The 20,171-nt window shown below is 42.0% G+C and overlaps 1 protein-coding gene across 1 annotated transcript in view; it reads right to left on the bottom strand.

The window, feature by feature from the left end:
* The window catches only part of LOC308288132 (myosin heavy chain, fast skeletal muscle-like), a gene marked incomplete at both ends in the record, with an annotated part of 34,322 nt that extends 14,857 nt beyond the window's left edge, over nt 1-19,465 (bottom strand). Inside the window, 39 exons of the mRNA XM_080729478.1 lie at nt 2,898-2,978; nt 4,280-4,411; nt 5,009-5,104; nt 5,218-5,322; nt 5,807-5,977; nt 6,101-6,226; nt 6,322-6,525; nt 6,638-6,946; nt 7,078-7,202; nt 8,208-8,373; nt 8,465-8,648; nt 8,766-8,962; nt 9,061-9,179; nt 9,310-9,436; nt 9,718-10,107; nt 10,191-10,281; nt 10,367-10,512; nt 10,792-10,968; nt 11,053-11,295; nt 11,894-12,149; nt 12,533-12,669; nt 13,259-13,382; nt 13,853-13,970; nt 14,055-14,142; nt 14,266-14,330; nt 14,986-15,289; nt 15,799-15,969; nt 16,060-16,209; nt 16,403-16,521; nt 16,821-16,959; nt 17,060-17,163; nt 17,265-17,363; nt 17,608-17,671; nt 17,788-17,880; nt 17,977-18,085; nt 18,176-18,203; nt 18,314-18,470; nt 19,022-19,165; nt 19,259-19,465. Coding sequence (XP_080585604.1) covers nt 2,898-2,978; nt 4,280-4,411; nt 5,009-5,104; nt 5,218-5,322; nt 5,807-5,977; nt 6,101-6,226; nt 6,322-6,525; nt 6,638-6,946; nt 7,078-7,202; nt 8,208-8,373; nt 8,465-8,648; nt 8,766-8,962; nt 9,061-9,179; nt 9,310-9,436; nt 9,718-10,107; nt 10,191-10,281; nt 10,367-10,512; nt 10,792-10,968; nt 11,053-11,295; nt 11,894-12,149; nt 12,533-12,669; nt 13,259-13,382; nt 13,853-13,970; nt 14,055-14,142; nt 14,266-14,330; nt 14,986-15,289; nt 15,799-15,969; nt 16,060-16,209; nt 16,403-16,521; nt 16,821-16,959; nt 17,060-17,163; nt 17,265-17,363; nt 17,608-17,671; nt 17,788-17,880; nt 17,977-18,085; nt 18,176-18,203; nt 18,314-18,470; nt 19,022-19,165; nt 19,259-19,465 — 5,865 coding nt within the window. The remainder of the gene's footprint in view (nt 1-2,897; nt 2,979-4,279; nt 4,412-5,008; nt 5,105-5,217; nt 5,323-5,806; nt 5,978-6,100; nt 6,227-6,321; nt 6,526-6,637; nt 6,947-7,077; nt 7,203-8,207; nt 8,374-8,464; nt 8,649-8,765; nt 8,963-9,060; nt 9,180-9,309; nt 9,437-9,717; nt 10,108-10,190; nt 10,282-10,366; nt 10,513-10,791; nt 10,969-11,052; nt 11,296-11,893; nt 12,150-12,532; nt 12,670-13,258; nt 13,383-13,852; nt 13,971-14,054; nt 14,143-14,265; nt 14,331-14,985; nt 15,290-15,798; nt 15,970-16,059; nt 16,210-16,402; nt 16,522-16,820; nt 16,960-17,059; nt 17,164-17,264; nt 17,364-17,607; nt 17,672-17,787; nt 17,881-17,976; nt 18,086-18,175; nt 18,204-18,313; nt 18,471-19,021; nt 19,166-19,258) is intronic.
* Between the last annotated feature and the right edge of the window lie 706 nt (nt 19,466-20,171).

The following is a 20,171-nucleotide window of genomic DNA, read 5'->3' as shown; positions in this document are numbered from 1 at the left end:
TGTGCCGTACATGCATCCGTACAAGGACAAGGAATGTCTGCGGCCAGGGGCGTCACAAGGGGGGGCAAAGTGGTTACTAAGACTGAGTTACTAAGTTGGAGGGGCCTGGAATTATTTCATACTTTAGCTATTGAAAAATAGCAGATAAGTGCCACGCTGCGAGCTTGTAGATCTGCTATTTTTGAAAAGTCATGAATATGTGTGCAAATCTTTGAATATATGTATATTTTACATAACTCAAATTTAGCTTCTGGGGGGGTCCTTGGAACTAAATATTTTGAGATGGGGGTCCGTGGCCAAATACATATAATTTTGGGGATCCTTCACATGAAAAAGTTTGAGCACCACTAAACATAGAAAAAACACATTTTAAAAAATAGCAGATCTACAAGCTCGCAGCGTATCTGCTATTTTGTATATCATGTATATCTGCTATTTTTCAATAGTTAAAGTACCCAGGGCCCAGATTTTGGTGCGACACCTCCCTGTCTGCAGCAGCTAGGAATGCCCTTGTGCAGAGGATTATGGTTATTGGCTATGTTTCATCTACGGGCTGACTTGCTTGTGATAGACACTCACACCCTGGAATGGCTCCCCATCTCTGTGTAAATTGTAATCTGGGACATTTAGCATCAACAAAGTGGGCTCTAATGTGGCAGAGAGAGAGAGAGAGAGAGAGAGAGAGAGAGAGAGAGAGAGAGAGAGAGAGAGAGAGCGAGAGAGAGAGAGAGAGAGAGAGAGAGAGAGAGAGAGAGAGAGAGAGAGAGAGAGAGAGAGAGAGAGAGAGAGAGAGAGATGTATTCAGATGGTCATAGGTTTGATCTTTGCTCTAGCTCAGCTGATGGGTTTTCAGTGATTTGTCCTTGAACAAAGCGCTGAGTAGCTTATACACGTATACTCGCTTATTTCTCTGGATTGATTTGTCAGTTTTTTAAGCACGTGGTTTCAAAGCAGGGGCCGCAGCCGCCAAGAGTCGCCAGGAGGTCAATTAGAGTGGAGGGTAATGTGGGGGGGAAAGAATCATTTTGTTCACATAGTTTGTGTGTGTGTGTGTGTGTGTGCGTGTGCGTGCGTGCGTGCGTGTGGTAGTGGTTAAAATATTTGTTATGTTGATTTGTTAACATTTAAAAAGGTTTACCCATCATTTTATAATGGAACATTTACTGTTCTATCAAGTGGGCATGACCTTTGAGAAAGTAGAACATGACATGTACTTGCCTGGCGGGCAAGTGCCTCTGAGACCTTAGTGTCAACCCCTGCACAGAAAGCGTACCTGGGGTGACAGGGCTTTCTCAATTGCAGCCCCCTCCCTTTGAAACTCACTACTCACTTCCTCGATCCTCACATCAAAGCCCTTGCCCTGTTCAAAGCCTCCCTCGAAAACCCACCCTTTTCACATTCACCAGTAATCTCCCTCTCTGCCTTTTAGTTTTTACTTGATTGTTTTGTTTCTTTATTTGCTTAGTTTTGAGCCTTTTTAGTTTTCTCTTAATAAAGTAATTTATTTTGTTTTGTTATAAAGCAGCATTTACAGTACAGAGGTCCTTTTCACTAAGAATAGGGGGTTTAAAGTGGACCATAACTGGCATTCTGGTATGTTTAGCTCATTGCATTGACTCAAATTGTTCTTCACATTATGTCTGATCATTCTTTTTTTCTTTTTACCCATTAATACTGGGAAAGCATTTTTGTCATTTACATTTTTAGCTATAGGATATAGCACGTTGGTTCTTTATACTTTGCCAATTAAAAAACAGCAGATATACAAGCTCATATACAGTGTGTCACTTCGTGCCAAGCTAAAAACTTGTAGACACATTTGTCCTAGGCAGGCTCATTAACTATTCAGCTATTGCCGCCCATAAACAATGTCAGTTCATCACTCACAAACAAAAAAGAAAGCAAACTTTGCGTGTCTGGCTCTCTTTCCCCTGGAGAATGCCATGTAAAACTGGCCACTTGCTGAGGCTCTTTCACTCTCTTGACCCTGACCTTTGTGGATGGTGGTGACTGAGAAATTCACAGCTGCTCCCTCAATTCCCATGGCCACTGTCTTCTGTAGCCTGTCCTAGCATGACTCACCAACAAATGCAAAACAAAAGCAACTGCTGACTTGGTGGCTAGATAGACAAGCCGAATAAGGCGCTCCACCTAATTTTTCTATAATTGGCTTGGCCCGATCATGAATGGAATATCCAATCCCAAATTGGAATCGCATTCACATGTCAAGGAGCCTCTGCAGAGCGCACCACCAAAAGAGCAGACCAGACCAAAAAGTTGGGAAAAGGCCACTTGGCCTGGCAGAGATTTGATGTTTAACTGTTACCCTACTCTAGTAACTTCATAGCCATTCATTGTTTTCTTTGCTCTGTTTATGGGACCCTGGGTTAGGGTTACTGTATGGCAGAGGTCTTCAACAGGGGGTCCTCAGAGTTACTATAGGGGGTCCGCCAAATCTTTGTGTGATCATGTTTGATCACTTTAGATCACATTAGCCCAAAAATAGCAGATCTACAAGCTCACGCCTCACGCTGCGAGGCGTTGTGAGCTTGTAGATCGTCTATTTTTTGGAACAGAAGTTTGGTGTAGAGGGAAAAGAAGGGCAGACTAAATATGAAAATACACATTCATTGAATCCAACCTACACAGATGATAGTGCTGTCAAGTCTAAACTGTAATAATCCATGTACATTTTTAATCTGCAACACAATTGTATACGATATGTAGTTGGGGTCCCTGCTTCATCTCTCTCAGAGCTAAGGGGTCCTTGGCCTGAAAACGTTGAAGACCCCTGCTGTAAGGTGTTGTGCTGGTGGAGGACCATACAAACAGGTGGCATAATACTGATAAACCAGGGGTTTATCAATCCTTTGTTGACTAGGATTCTTGCCACTTACTCTCGCCTTGAACTCATAATTCACTCTGGACTGTCCGGATAGCCCCTCGGCCCCGTACCTGGGGAAGCGGAGATAAACCACCTAACCCAAACGACAGAGAGAGATTCACCCTGCATAAGAATTCAGAGTGAATAAAGTTCTTGATGCTCCGATTGTAAATGGATGTAATTGCTTTAGACTTCAGTGTTTTTATCAGCTACTGTAAATGGCTCTCCAAGTAGGCTTATTATGGCTTGTATACTAGTTGCATCGTCTTGTCCTTTGCACATTGTGAGGTCAAGGGGGATGATTTCCATTGAGGATAATTGAGGAGAAGCTCAATTATCACCACTTTAATTAATTCATTTAATTAAGCATCACTATAAATGTGTAATGCATTGCACATCATGAAGTACGCTTGCTGTACTGTTAGTAGTATAGTATAATTAGTATAATTGGGCCGGCAGTGGCTCAGGAGGTAGAGCGGCCACTTAGGAACGGGAAGGTTCCCAGTACGATCCCGGGTTCCCCCAGGATTAGTGTTGAAGTGTCCTTGAGCAAGGCGCTGCTGAACCCCTAATTGCTCCCAATGAGAAGCTTGATTGGTGCCTTGCATGGTTTCCTCCGCCATCGGCGTATGAATGTGTGGGTGAATGTAATGCACAATCTAAGTAAAGCGCCTAGGATAAAGGCACTACAGTATATACAGTAAGTGCACCATTTACCCTTTGAAACCATGGGCTCCATTTTCGTCCATGCCTTACCCCTTATCTCTATACCTTTTAGCAATTTTTTACTATTTTGAAAAATATAGAATATAGAATATTTCAAATAGCTGATCTACAAGCTCAAAACGTGTCGATGTAGATCGGCTATTTGAATTATTTTTAAAAGTTTTTCAAAATAGCAAAAAAAGGAAAAGAAGTTTAGGGATAAGGGGTAAGGCATGGATGAAAATATAACTGCATGTCTTGGCACTTGAAAATGTTTCTGTTATTCTCATTGAAAATAATGATGTATCTTTGCAATGGGTTTACAAAACGTTACATAGGCCTATAGTGTGATGAGTTGGATGTAGAATACTCTGACAAAACTTACTACCTGAATATAACCTGAATAGAAAATTGACTGACGGGATAAAGTACAACAAACACCAAAACACATTTCTTGCAAAGCTTTATTGAATACAGCTTGTCATATTTTATGACTTTTTTTTGTTTTGAATGCAACGTGTCATATTTTATGACATTTCACGTTGGCTTTCCTTGAATTGTAGAACCTATTCAGCATCTTTTCCCTGTGAAAATATAAATATACCATTAGACTACATTCAACCCAAATCTTTAATTAAATCTCAGTTAATCAGCATGAAGTGCTTTCATATGGCATACGCATGTATTTACCCTGCCTGCGTCGCGACTCTTAGCTCTCAGCTTGTTGACCTGGGATTCAGCGATGTCGGCACGCTCTTCGGCCTCTTCCAGCTCATGCTGAATCTTTCTGCTCTTGGCCAGGTGAGTGTTGGCTTGCTCCTCCTAGAATATGATAGAGATGGTATGGTTCAAAGCCTTAAAGATGGGGTGCCATGATCCCCCCCCCCCATTATTTCCCCATAAAAGTGTACAGAAAGTGTTAAAATGTGTTTATGTGGCCACACCCACCAGTTCATTAAGTATGCCTGGTTGTCAGGTGGGTGGTGACCCAGCTGAAGTTAGCCACACCCACAGTGTTGGGTGAATGGTAAAAGGGAAGGGACTGAGTTTATGATGTCATTTAATCAGTGTTTTTCGATCGGAAGAAACCGAAAAAACACAGGGAAGGCAAATTTGCACAGTATAACCACACCTGGGGGTCTATTAGAGTAATGTTAACTCCATTTGGGCCCATGTGAACTAGCCTTGGTATGCTATCATTGGGATAGCATTGTTTTTATGTACTTAATTGCAGGTTTGTACAATTCATGTTTACCATTTTATCCATAACATAACAAGTTTTCTTCCCAGTATACAAACAGAAATTAAGAATACAGTAGAAATAAAATAAAAAAGAGGACGGGAGAAATTAAGAAAGTAGAGCGAAAAGTAAGAATAAATGGGGGGATAGCATGAGTATGTGTTCAAAAGTCTTCTTACCGCTTCCTCAGACTGCCTCTTGTAGGCCTTGACCTTCAGCTGTAGTTTATCTACCAGATCCTGAAGCCTGGCCAGATTCTTCTTGTCCTCTTCAGACTACAGTGTGAAAGCAGGAATTCAGAGTGAATTCAGAGTCAAATGATCAAATGTGATGTATGTTCATGCTATCTATTAATTGTGTTGCATGGTGTGAACGTGGTATACGGTACCTGGTATGTGAGCTCCTTCACTCTCCTCTCGTATTTGCGGACACCTTTAACAGCATCTGCTCCACGTCTCATTTCTGCGTCGACCTCTCCCTCCAGCTCACGCACCTTCAGAATAGAATTATACACTATGAAGATCTTTCCCCTGATTTTGATTGATTGATTGAATACTTTAATTAGTCGGAAATGTAAACAGCACGAGGTACGGTCAGACATTAAGGCTAAAAGGATAAAACAAAAACATCATGGGGAATACAAAGCATAATATATACTAAGGATAAAAAGGAAAAATGTCGACAGTGAATGCAACCTCCTTTCTATGGGAAATTGCATGTATCTCCCCTTGTGGCCTCCTGATAGATGATTTTTCAGGCCAGTTTAAAAATAAACCAGTAATTTACATGTCAGGGCATTCCACATTCTGGTGGCAGAGTAGTAGAATGAGAATTTTCCCGTGTTTGTTCTATATTTGGGTGGTACCAGATCGCTGTCTCTCCCTCTAGTATTGTGGCAGTGGGAGTCACTCACTTTGGAGAAGTAGTTAGTCAGTTACAAACGGCATCTTACCCTGTTGGTATAAACGTCATCTTACCCTAGCCTCCAGTTTCTGGAGCTGCTTCTTGCCTCCCTTCATAGCCAGCGTCTCAGCCTCCTCCAGACGGTGCTGCAGGTCCTTGACGGTGACTTCCAGGTTCTTCTTCATCCTCTCCAGGTGAGAACTGGTGTCCTGTTCTTTCTTCAGCTCCTCAGCCATCATAGCAGCCTGGAACATATGTGTGTTTTTTCTTTTTTTTTTGTAATGCACGTTTGTTTGTATTAAGTGTGACATAATGGATAACTACATGTTCTGGGTATACTGGATAAGGGGAGGAAATGCTGAACTTACATCAGTGATGGCTTTCTTGGCCTTCTCCTCTGCGTTCCTTGCTTCTTGAATACTGTCTTCCACTTCACCTTGGATCTGGGCCAAGTCAGACTCGAGCTTCTTCTTGGTGTTAATAAGGCTTGTGTTCTAAAATAAAGATGCGTTTTAACAATGTAACTATGCCTGACTTGTAATGTAAAACATTTTATTTGAGTCTTCGATTTTTATGTTTATTGACTTGCCTGGGAGTGCAACAGTCCAGCACGCTCGCTAACATCCACCAGTTCTTGCTCGGCCACTTTACGGCCTCTCTCCGTCTGTTCCAGAGCGGCCCTCAGCTCCTCGATCTCTGCCATCATGAGGCCGTTCCTACGCTCTGCCATGGCAGCTTGTTCCTTCATATCTTCGTGGGCTCTGAGAGCGTCGTCAAGGTGCAGTTGGGCATCCTGTAATAAATCACATTTGAGGAGGTGCTCAGAGAATCGTCAGAATGTGGCCACTCATTCTTCAGGGCAGTCCCACCGTTTGAATAATTGTCTTGACTACTGTGTTTTGTACCTTGAGCTGTCCCTGGAGGTTCCTCAGCTGCTTCTGGGCCTCTGCAGCGATACGGTTGGCGTGGCTCAGCTGAATCTCCATCTCGTTCAGGTCTCCCTCCATCTTTTTCTTGATTCTCAGGGCATCGTTTCTGCTCCTGATCTCCTGGTCCAGAGTGGTCTGCATGGAGTCGATCACCCTCTGGCTGTTCCTCTTGATCTGTTCCATCTCCTCGTCCTTCTCTGCCAGCTTCCTGTCCACCTCACCTTTGATCTGGTTGAGCTCCAGTTGGATACGAAGAATCTTGGACTCCTCGTGCTCCAGAGTACCCTGAAATGGATCAAATGGTAGTGGAGCTATGAGTGTAATATAATTTACAGTTCCACCGTTGAATATACACTATATTGCAAAATATCTAGTAGGCTACATTGGCCCAAACATCTAGACCCTATAGCTTTTACCTCAGCTTCCTCAAGGGCTGTCTGGATCTCTGACTTCTCTGTCTCCACTTGTTTCTTGCTCTTCTCCAGTTCATGGAGGGTCTTTCCAGTCTCACCAATCTGTTCAGTCAGGTCTGAGATCTCCTCTACAATTGATTGAAAATAATTAACGATTGTTTTAATTGATTTTGAACTATTGAAATATAATAGTATACTAATTGAAATATTGAATATTCATATTGACTTTGAATATTAAACCCACATTAAACCAACTCCTGCCAAGCCCGAGGAACCCGAGAATTTTGGGATGTCCCTCCCTGCCACGCCCGAGGAACCCGAGAATGGCCGCCATTTTGAAAAAAAAAAAAAAAAAAAAAAAAACTTTTTTTTTTTTTTTTTTGGACCCCAAAAACGTTAGTAGGCATGATAGCGATCGCGAAATTGCTTGTTTAACCCCCATACAACCCCCATACAACTCAGGTAGCAGACCTCCAAGCTCACAACAGTGTAAAACATAGTGGCTGCTATCTCATGAATGCCTGAACGGATTTCCATTCGGATTCTTTTGTTTGAAAGCTGTGAGCAATGTGGACACACGTGGTGCATTATCTAGGCATGGGTGTGCATGATCCGTGCACTATGAATTACATGGAAGTCTATGGAGACAGTTTGGCAGGATTGGAGTACGAAGGTATTGTTAAATGGCAGCAAATGAGTTAAGACAAACTGATTAAAATGATGGGCCAATTTTGATTGATTGTTTAAAAGGGAGATCTCACAGCTCGTAGCCTCGATGCAATAACTTATTTTATTTTGAAAGTCGTTTGACACAATAAGTCGTCTTCACAGGGTTGGAGAACAGGTCCCTGGGTACCATGATGAAAACGTATTGTGTCGAAACGTTGGTGTCTTTCCAAATAAAACAATTTATTGCATCGTGGCTACAAGCGATGCGATCTCCTCTTTTTTATACAGTTGTATATCTCCTGTAGTCAGCACCTCCTCACTACTGGTGTGCACTCCTGTTCCATTGTTTGCCCAATTTTGATCCATTAACACAACCTGTGGCTCAGAACAAGTATTCCAATTGAACCACAGTTGTTATTGAATGAAAAACTGTGTTGAAAGCATTAGAAGTATTGGAAACCCACGTTGTAGGTTCTTGTTCTCTCGCTTCATGGTATCCAGTTGATCCAGAGACTCCTCATAGGTATTCTTTATCTTAAACAACTCAGTGCTGAGAGAACGAGACTCTTTCAGAGCTCCCTCCAGTTCTGCCTGTCCCTCTTCATATTTCTGTTTCCATTCTGCCAGGACCTGCAACAGCATTTGTAATGAAATGTGTAAAACACCCCACCATAATGATTAAAATGTTATATATATATAAAATAAAAGAATGTGAAAGTACCTTATCGAAGTTCCTCTGTTTCTTGTCAAGGTTGGCAGCTAAAGCGTTGGCCCTCTCCACATCGATCATGAGGTCTTCCACTTCACCCTGGAGTCTCTGTTTGGTCTTCTCCAGAGAGCCACACTTGGAATTCACAGCCTCGATATTCTCCTCAGCATCCTGAAGGCGCTGGGCTAGCTTCTTCCTGTTGGATCAGTTTTGAATGGAATCAAAATATTGTGGACAAAAGATTTTTTGCCACGAGGACAAGGACAAGTCTCACACATGTCCGTGTAAGGATATATTGATGACCCGTGCTTACTTGGCCTCCTCCAGCTCCTCAGTGCGTTGGATAGCATCAGTCTCATACTTGCTCCTCCACTGAGCCACCTCAGCGTTGGCCTTGGACAACGCGCGCTGTAGCTCTGCCTTCGCCTCCTGCTCTTCCTCATACTGCTCCCTCAGGAGGTCACAGTCATGGCGAGATGATTGCACAGAATGTGCAAGGGCGTTCTTTGCCTGTAAAGGAAGGAAATTGCCCTCAATAATGCCAACTGAATGCAATAACGGAATAATAGGAGACTTGACTTATTTGTGAACGATTGAATGCTCCTCACCTTAACCTCCTCTTCAACATGTCTCTTCAACTCGTCAAGCTGCTGGATGAAGCCCTGCTTGCCTCTGCTGAGCTGTGAGAGAAGAGAGTCTTTCTCTTCAAGTTGACGAGACATCTCACCTAGTTAGAAATGTTAATATACATTTAAAATAAATCGTCTTGTTGAATACACATTACTAAAAGGCCTGGGATATATTTTTGTCACTCTTTCATGTAACAGTGACAAAACATGCATGTGAACTTTATTTACCGTTTTCTGTCATCAGTCTTGCTCTCTGAACTCCAATGTCATTTAATTGGCGAACGTTCTCATCACTCTTGGACTTGATTTCACTAAGTTGGTCCTCAAGGGTGCGGCACATCTTCTCAAGATTTCCCTGTTCATTAACATTGGACAGATTCAATTATAAAATGTACCTGCATTAACTGTATTTGTTCCAGTTTAGAGTAGTTTGATATTCTATAACTTTATGTCAATGATCAATGGAGTACTACTCTGTTTAAGATTATGTACATGATCAAATACTGTCCTGTTTATAAATACATTCAGACTTGTATCTGCATTTCAGTTCTTTAAGATGTATATTTGATATTTGATTTGATATGTTTGTTTTATGTATATAAGAATTAAGAATTATATACATGCATCCAATAATACCTTTGCCTTGGCGACAGCCTCCATGTTGCTGGCCAGGTCATCGATCTCCATCTTGTATTCGCTCTTCTCTTTCTCCAGTTTCTGCTTGACTCTCTGGAGGTTGTCGATCTGCTCGCCCAGCTCTGCAACGCTGTCAGCCTGCTTCTTGCGCAGAGCGGCAGCGGTGGCTTCGTGCTGCAGGGTGGACTCTTCGAGGTCACGACGCAGCTTATGGAACTCTGCCTCACGTTTCTTGTTCATCTCGATTTGAGCGGACGTGGCTCCACCGGACTCCTCCAGCCTCTCACTGATCTCCTCCAGTTCCCTGGAGAGGTCGGCCCTCTGCTTCTCCACCTTGGCACGAGCGGCACGCTCTGCCTCGATTTCTTCCTCCAGTTCTTCAATACGAGCCTATCAAATTTAATTATATTAGATTACTAATATTATTTATTATTAAACATTTAAACTTTTGATTGAAAATCATTTTTAAATACCTGGAGCTCTTTGATCTTCTTCTGTAGCTGAGCCGACATGATTTGCTCATCCTCAATCTTACTCAGAAGCTGGCTCATTTCGAAGTCCTTCCTGTAGAATACAGTAGTACATCATATCTTAGTGTCATTTTACAATTATATTTCTACATTCTATTGCATGTTGTAGTTCACGTTACTTCTTAAGCTTCTCGTCAGCCTGTTGCTTGTCATTCTCCAGGTCCATGAGGGATTCCTGGGCCAGTTTCAGATCACCCTCCAGCTTTCTCTTGGCTCTCTCCAGGTCCATGCGGATCTTCTTCTCTTGTTCCAGAGAACCTTCCAGCTGCAAAACAATGTATGTTTCTAGTAAATCAGTAACACAATAAACGCATGTGTTCAAAACATCTGCTTCACTTCATAAACTAGTAGAGAAAGGTATCTGCAATAAAGCAGACAGCCCGCAACACTCCAAGTTAGATGAAGGCTTTTAGGTGCACGGCTCAAAAAAAGCCCGCGTTTCGGCCCGTCCGTACACTGTCCATTGAGGTAAATAAAATCATGTAAAAAGGATATTCCTTGAGTGCTGGCGACTACTTCTTTCTCATTCACTTCATAAACTCACATCGTCAACTTGCTGCTCCAGCTTGACCTTGGCCTTGGTCAGAGTATTGACTTTGTCTTCCTCTGCCTGCAGGTCATCCAGGGTCTGCTGATGGGACTCTTGGAGGGCTTTCTTCTCCTTGGTCAGCTTAGCAATAGTCTCATCCTGAGAGGCCATCTCCTCAGTCAGGTTCTTCACCTGAATAAGCAGAAAAGAATGTGTTGTCACGAATAGAACATATCTTGATAACTTGATAGAAAGCTAGAGTGTAAGATCCTGAACCTTGTTTTCAGTGGCGTGTTTCTCCTTCTCCACTTTGGCCAAGGTGAGCTCCATGTCATCGATGTCCTTCTTCAGCTCAGAGCATTCATCCTCCAGCTTGCGCTTCTTGGCGGTCAGCTCCGCGTTGATCTCCTCCTCGTCCTCCAGTCTCTCACACACCTCCTTCACTTTGGCCTCCAACTGGATCTTACTTTTAATAAGATTCTCACATCTCTCCTCAGCATCAGCCAGACTATCTTGTTCCTGAGTATCAATGAAGAAAATAAGGGCAGAAACATGTCAGTATTTTGTTGTGGATGAGATACCCTACCAGTCAAAAGTTTGGACACAGCTTCTCACTCAATGTGTGCGAGAAGCTATGTCCAAACCTTTGACTGGTAGGGTATATTAGATGATATAAGATTTACGATTTACGAGATCGCTGCTACAATCGCATACAGATGGGGTGGCCGGCCTCTGCCTTAGAGATAGGGTGAAAGGTTGGTCATCCATGAGGTCATTCATTTGGAAAGGAACCAGATTAGGTGGCTCGGATATCAAGTACAGATGCCTCCCGAGCATCTCGAGCTCCTCACTGCAGGTCCCACTGGGAGGAGACCCCCGGACAGACAAAAGACCAGATGGGGGATTATATATCCACACTGGCCTTGGAACGCCTCGGGATTCCCCAGCAGGAAGTGGCTAATGTTGCCTGGAAAGTCTGGAGCACTCTGCTGAAACGGTTGCCCCCGTGACCCGACTCCGAATAAGTGGTTGAAGATGGAAGGACAGATTGATGTATTTAAGCTAATATTATATGATATGAGCCCTTAAACAAAACTCCCCATAGAAGTGTACTTACTGATTGTGCTGTCATTGCCAGATCATTCTTCTCCTGCACCATAGCCACCAACTTCTGCTCCAGCTCCTTCTTCTTGGCCAGGGCAGCAGCCAGGTCGATCTTCATCTTTTCATAATTATCCTTCATCTCAGCCAGCTCCTTCTCGGTTTCAGCGCTCTTCAGAAGAGGCTTGACCTTGTAGTACAGCTTCATCCATGGCCAGTGTTTCACATTGACAAATGAGCGGATGTTGAACTGAATGCTGTAAATGGCTTCTCTGTGGATAAACAGTTGCAGTAAGGAAAAAGTTAAAACAAAGAAAATAGAAAAAGAAAGTTGTGCCGCCTTTTTATTGATCTTTCAAATGCTGTTGACACAATTGATCAGATTTGAATGAAAGAGCTCCTCAATATTGGGTTATCTGACAAGGCTGTTGGGTGGTTTGATAATTACCTATCAGAAAGGACACATTGTGTTAAATTTGATGGATACCCCATGGTTCCGTACTTGGTCCACTGTTACAATCGGGGCCGAAATGTTCCAAAATACTGTTATATACTCCTGTGGTGCCACTCTTGCTTAGTCCTTAGAGTATCTGCACTTCTGCAGAGATAGTACTAAATATTAAATACAGTAGGCCCTACGTTGTTTTCAACATACCTCCTCTGCATCATCTTGACAAACTCCTTCCTCATGACGTAACCCCTGCCGAGAGCCTGGGTCATGGTGACCAGAGTGGCCAGCTTATCATCTCGCATTTCCTCAAGGACACCTATCAGACCAGCTTTGAAGAACACCTAAATATGAATAATACCATGAATAATTGTTAAAGAGCAGCTACAAGTTAGTACAATAAGAATATAAAAAGGTTGTGCAAAATCAACTGAAGCATTCAAAATATGACTGTAAATCAAACATCATCATGTGATAAATTACTTTGTATTGGAATGGCATAAACTTGCATACTCGCCGATACAATGCAGCTATTTTAACTCATTGACTGCCCCAACCCGAGATTCCCAAATATTGGTTTTATTTAATTTAATCTACAATTACGCTGGTGTTGGTCTTCTTGTAAACTTCATCTTGTTTTGACCCGGAATCAGTTCAAACCGGACATCAAAAAAACAAATCTCAATTTGCTCCCTTGTTAAATTTTGCAGGAAAACTACCATTTCTCTGTTTCCTGATCCTGCTACGTGTCCAGCAGCATTTCCGTACTGAGCTTGTAACTTACTAGCACTTGGTCGTGTCAAGAAAATCATGAAATAGCGTGGCAGGGAACCCTAAAAAATGTGTTAAGCAGTATATGCAACTTTTCCGATACTGGTATCAGTGTCAGAACAACTCTAGTCTAAACCATGACACACAAGATTGTGTGTTTACCTTGGTGTGTCCAAACTTGTACTCGTCATGGGGTACGTCAATGGAGCCAAGCAGCTTCTCAGAGGCTTTCTTGTTGTCCATGAACTGGCCCTCAGGGCACGCGCTGGCATTCAGTACTTTGTACCTGCATTGTAAGAGTTCGTGGTCATTTAGGCCAGAGGTTCTCAAACTTTCTTTGGCTCAGGTCCCCCATGTAAATAACCTTTTCATCCACGGCACCCCTGTTACGATATATAAATATATAAATCCTTCCCCCTAAGATGCAGTATGTCACAAGGAAAACCTGAGAGAATATCCATTTCCATTAGGAAAGGCTTGTAGATCTGCTACTTTGGAGAGATTAAGTGTAGATTGAAAAAGAACGCACCAAGTACAGTGCCACCTAGGTCCGTTTTACTCAGAGGGTCTAAGTGATTAAATGATCAAAAATGATACATTCCAAATATTATCCAAGTGTTCTGCAGCATGCCTGGACTGTGGCACCCACTTTGAGAAACTTTTAGTTTAGTTTAGAAACATTTACCATTTATTTAGGCACTCCTCCTTTTAAGAGTTATGGATTTAAAAGCTGCTGGGAAAAGAAGTAGTTGATACCTCTGCTTGAAGTCAGCGTAAAGGACTCTGCTGGGGAAGCCCTTTCTGCAGATTCTGATGCCCTCCAGCACACCGTTACACCTCAACTGGTGAATTACCAGGAAGTTCTCCATCAGGCCTGTAAAAGAGGTTGTTTCAGGATTATGATGACAAAATAATGACACACTGACCTGAGTTGCATTGAAAAAAATAAAGTGTTTACCTGGAGTCTTGGACTCGTTGGGAATCAGGCAACGCACAAAGTGAGGATGAGTGCTCCTCAAATTGGTCATGAGCACCCCCAAGTTGGCCTATTGAGACATAATAAAACCAAGTAGGCCTATTATTCACAAAATATCATTTACTTATTTAATTCCAACATAAGATATCATGACAATAAGACAATAGTGCTAATAACAATGCGTTATTCTTACCCTGAACGCTGCAGACACAGTCATCATAGAACCACCCTTCTTCTTGGCTCCCTTCTTTGTGTTATCTGTTTATTTGGTAGAATTTAAGCGAACATTTGTAACTCAAAAATGTTCTCTATTTTGAGATGGGACTACAGATCTACAAGCTCGCAGCTTGTATATCTGCTATTTTCAATAGTTAAAGCACAAAATAATGCGTAATACGTTCTCAGTCTACATGGGTTAAACCCCCTCTCCCTATGAAGAACAATATGGTCTGTAGGAATACATGTACAGTAGTGACAAATATCACCCTCCCTCGCCACCCGGCCGTGCAATAGTTTTGTACTTTTTCAGTTTTTTATGTGTCTATGGAGTTAACATTACACTAATAGACCCCCAGGTGTGGTTATAATATGCAAATATGTCTTCCCTGTGTATTTTTGGTTACTGCCTGAAGCTGAAAGCCTCTGAGTCAAAAGGCCCAATTGAAATACACTGATGTAATAATAATAATAATAATAAAATCCCCTCCCCTTGTTACCATTCAACAACACTGTGCGTGTGGTTAACTTCAGCTGGGTCACCACCCACCTGACAACCAATGAGCAGGTGTGTGTGGCCACATAAAAACATAATTTTAACACTTTCTGTACACGCACACACAAAAAAGAAAAGAACATTTTCCAAGTATAATCATAATACCTGATGATTATGTTTTAGGGGGGTAATATATATTACCTTCTGGCTCAGGTGGGGGATATAACACCCCGAGCAGCTTCACTGAAGACTTGGTGTACAGCTGCACAACAGAGTCATTCAATGGGTCTTTGTTCTTCTCCAGCCAGCCTGTGATGCTGTAGTCCACGGTTCCAGCGTAGTGAACCAGGGAGAAGTGGGCCTCGCCCTTTCCCTTGGCTGGCTTGGGCTTTTCGAAGGCCTTGGTCTTCCCAAGATGCTGGTCGTACAGCTTGTTCTTGAAGGTGGTGTCTGAAGCCTTGGGGAACATGCACTCCTCTTCGAGGATGGAGAAGATGCCCATGGGCTTTGTAAAAGGAGACAAAGGAATAAAATGAGCTCAATGGCAGACAGCCAAGTCCATGATGATGATGAAGGTGATGATAATAACTAGAAAGATGCAATTTGGAAATTGGAAGTGTGGTTGCCGTGACGCGAATTTAGCAAATTAATTTTCGTCTTACCATGTGAATTTTACCCACTCAAGTCAATGGGGAAAATGTATTCACTAATGAATTAATGGAGATCTCTGTGTGCCCATATATAGAGATCCCTGATGTCATCAATATTAAGCCCATATTTTGGAAAGCCCATATATGGACATACTGTGTCCATCTCATGTGGTCTATGATATTAGACATAAGTGCGTGCCACCCAAAACTGTGGGAGGAGTACGACTTAGGAGACGATGGAAGATGGAATAAAGTCGGACAAGTACTATACAAGTACAAGTACTAATAATAGATTACCTTCTCAATGAGCTCAATGCAGACAACAAAGTCCATGATAAAATATACAGTAATAATAATAGATTACCTTCTCAATGAGCTCAATGCAGGCTGCCAGGTCCATGCCAAAGTCAATGAGCTCCCAGGGAATTCCCTCTTTCTTATACTCCTCTTGTTCCAGTACGAACATGTGGTGGTTGAAGAACTGTTGCAGTTTCTCATTGGTGAAGTTGATGCACAGCTGCTCTAGGGTGTTGAACTGTGAGTGCATGGGGATATGATTAGCGTAATGAGTTCATTGTGATAAAAGGAATCAGTCTGCCACCTAAAACTAGTCCATGCAACTTACGTCAAAGATTTCAAAACCAGCGATGTCCAGCACACCAATGTAGTGGTTTCTCGCTTGCTTGGTGTCCAGCATCTGGTTGATTCTAATGACCATCCACAAGAACATCTTCTCATAGATGGACTTAGCCAAGGCACCCACTGAGTTCATGACCTAAAGAAATAGTAAAGTTATTTATTAATAAAATATTATTTCAAAAATGTCCACCACTCCAAGTACAAAGCAAGCAACAATAATGGAAGGTTTCTGCAGTGAAACAGAAAAGATCAATAAATGGCAGTATATGTAGTGTTAATAACATAATATACAATGATATCAAAACAAGAAAATAAGGTATCTTCCTCACCTGTGGCACAGTCTGTCCCTTAGTGACATACTCGTTTCCCACCTTCACTCTGGGGTAGCAGTAAGCCTTCAGCATGTCTGCTGAGTTCAGGCCCAGCAGGTAGCCAATCTTGTCAGCCTCTAAAATAAGTCATGAACATATATTTCATATATTTAATGAATATGTAGAAAAAAAAGGGTACGGGGACCCTCAGGGTTCCTTGAGGGGGTTCCAAATGATCCCTTACAGGTCTTTAACTCTGGGAGTGTACAAATGGAACCAAATGGACCCTTACAGGTCTGTAACTCTTGAGAGTGTACAGGTCCATTTGGTTCCATTTGTACACTCAGAGTTTTATGGGGGTCCTTGGAACTAAAACGAACACCGATCTAGTCAGTCTTGTTCAAACAACCATTCCTTGACTGAATGTAACGCTCACCCTCATTGCCATCAGGCTCAGCCTGTTCCTCGCGCTGCTTCTGCTTGAACTTCATGTTTCCATGATGCATAACTGCACCGGTCAGCTTGTAGATCGACACCTTCTCATCGGGAAGGAAGCCCAGAATGTCGATGGCAGACTGTAATCAAAAGGATTGAGAATAAACATTTAGATTGGCAAAGCATCACTTTTTAGAGAATGTCATTTGCAGAGCGAAACGTTCAAATATGTTTACTGACATCAGTGGCTTCCAACTCCTCTTTGTCATCAATGCTGGGCACAGCGATCTGGCCCATGCTGCACAATGGGAAGTCGTAGGGGTTGGTGGTGATCAGGCACATTTCTGCAAAGCGATTGATGTGTTAGACATTATGTTTTTATTTATGAACATAATGTTACCACTGCATCGTCATCATCATCATCTGCATCAGTGACCCAACTCACCAACAATCTCAGGTTTGTGGCCTGTCATCATCTGGTAGAAGATGTGGTAGCCTCTCTCAGCGGCAAGCTGGAAGGTCACTCTGGACTTCTCCAGCAGATCTAAAAAGGTTGTGCATAACTCATGATGATATTAATAACTAGAAAGGTGCCATTCTGGGAAATTACAAGTGTGGTTGCACTGACACGACAACAAAAAACAGGTTCACTTTAGCTGGCATATAGTGTGTACGTACCTCATACTACAGTACTACTACTAATAGTAATTATATTCTATAAGGGTCTTACAAAATATCCTCTAATGAAGGCGGACATATAATTTATCATCTGTGAACTTCATACTTACATGTCTCAATATCAGCACTGGCCAGTTTGCCCGTTGAGCCGAAATGGATTCTGATGAATTTACCCTGTTTAATATAGCAACATTTTTCGTTATTGGATTGATATAGTGCAATTTGTAGCATCCCTCTACGTCCTAAATGTTTTCTCATAACATGATAGCATCATAAAATTTTACACTTACAAAGCGAGAGGAGTTGTCATTCCTCACAGTCTTGGCATTACCGTAGGCCTCCAGTAAGGGATTGGCTGCAATAATCTGATCCTCCAGTGACCCCTACATATCATCAAATATTACATTGGTTCAGTATGCTTAGTTATCACTAAATCTCATATATGGTAAATGCAAAAAAAAAAAATGTTTTGCAAATACCTGCATTTTGCCTGCGGTCTGCTCTGCCTTCTTTCCTGAACCAGCTGCGGTTGCAAAGTACTGGATGACACGCTTGGTGTTGACAGTCTTTCCTGCACCGGATTCTCCGCTGGTTATAAATGCATAGAGTCAGTGAAAAGCAGTTGGTGAATTTATTAACAATTTTGTTCATTAAATGAACAGCAGATGAGGAACTTACGTGATCAAGACAGACTGGTTCTCCCTATCTGTAAATGGTAAAGTAAACGTGCTTTTAGTTCTCAACTACATTATATAATGCAGCACAAAACCATGGTTTGTGCTGTTTTTTTTTCACATTATCCTTACTTGTACATACCAGTAAGCATGAACTGATAGGCGTTGTCAGAGACAGAGAAGATGTGGGGTGGAGCCTCCACACGCTTCTTGCCTCTGTAGGCATTCACAACCTCCTGGTCGTACACTGGGAGCCACTTGTAGGGGTTCACAGTGACACAGAACAAGCCAGAGTAGGTCTGAGGGGGAGAGAAGAGAGAAAACATTATAACAACATACAACAAGCAGCAAGCATGCCATGCCATATGATCACTGTAGCTGAGAATACAGGGACACGTTGCAGCATCAAATAATTAACAACTTATCTTGCAATCTGTAAGAGGGTCAGTTGTGGGTCGGTCTGTCTGTGGGGCCGGAGCAAGTCTCGCAACCCACTGGACTGAACGGTGCCAAATATGTACGTTTGATACTTTTTTTTAAATGATTAGCTTTAATCTTATAAATAATGGAAGTTAAGTGACTGGAGATCCGATCCGGCTGAAACCGCGTCCACATTTGGAGTCACTCGTCATAGATAATTATGTTATGAATGACACATATTTGAGATGTCTCACAGGCTGGCCACATGAACACCCGAGACACACATAGGAGCCATGCCATGCAGTGCTATGCGGATACAGAGATCCACATTTTTTTGTTTCATTTTTTGATTGGTTTTCACTTGACGATATGATGTACAGTAAGTACTCTCTATTTGTATTCTTTATTTGTCACTCTGTACTGTACTTACATAGATCATCCATGCTGCATAACGCTCTTTGAGGTTATACAGCACAGTGGCTTCAGTGAGGTGGGTCATCATGGCCATGTCCTCAATCTTGTCATACTTGGGAGGGTTCATAGGGGTGACATCGTCCTCCTTTACTGTTCTTTCCTAAAAAGAAAATCAAAACACAGCCTTAGGATGTCTCGCGGTCAGCCATACAGTTGAGTGTCACTGTTTGAACGTGGATCCACCTCGGCCTACCTCGTGCGTGTCGAGCACTTTCACTGTGACTTTGGCACCATCCTTCTTCACAACTGTACATTTGAGATAGAGCTCCTTCACATCTGCCACATATCCTGCAGTTTTGGCGTCAAATGGTTTAGTCTGAGCCTCGAGTCTCTCTCTCTCTGGCTTACGCAGGTAAATGGCAGCCTTGCCGTAAACGGCCATCTCCGCGTCCGTACTCATGGTGGCGGCTTTCTGTTGACGGACAAACAGATGGTGCTGATGCCTTCGTTTACTGAGCAAAGAACTGTATGACTACAGTGTGTGTGACTATTATTTCATTGTTCAAGTCTAATAGAAAAATGATAAACACTCACGTTTTCCCTCTACGCAGTAACAGTGGAATGTCAGTGTAACCCCTATGTCTGAAGAAACACATGTTGATGACTTAAACATGCAGCTGAATGATACATTGTAATATTCTATTATGTATATGCATCAAATTGTTATATACATGTAAATCACATTAGATTACAGCATATTCATCCTAATGAATCCATCCATGTTAATTCTTGCCGAACAACAGTTGTTAAGGGAGCATTCTCAATTCAATTAAATTTCATTATAACGTAACATCACTTCACACACACATTTTGCATAACAGAGCAAGCAAAACAATCAATTTCTCAGTAGTGAGTTGACTGATCCTTTTTAAAATAGTATTATGCTATGTATGCCGTGAAAACATATCTCAAATAATTATATTTGCGCATCCAGATTTTCTGTTACTTATTCTGAATTTTACCAAATTATTTTGTTCATTACATGTTAGATTTTATTTTCTAGATTTTAATCCACATATATATAATATATATATGTGAATTAAATGTGGATTATATGTGTATATATTATATACACTTTCAACTCATACTGAACTGCACAAAGTGCC

This window comes from Nannobrachium achirus (assembly GCF_963921795.1).
Source record: "Nannobrachium achirus genome assembly, chromosome: 1".
NCBI classification, from domain to species: domain Eukaryota; kingdom Metazoa; phylum Chordata; class Actinopteri; order Myctophiformes; family Myctophidae; genus Nannobrachium; species Nannobrachium achirus.
This window is presented reverse-complemented; position numbering and strand designations above follow the sequence as displayed.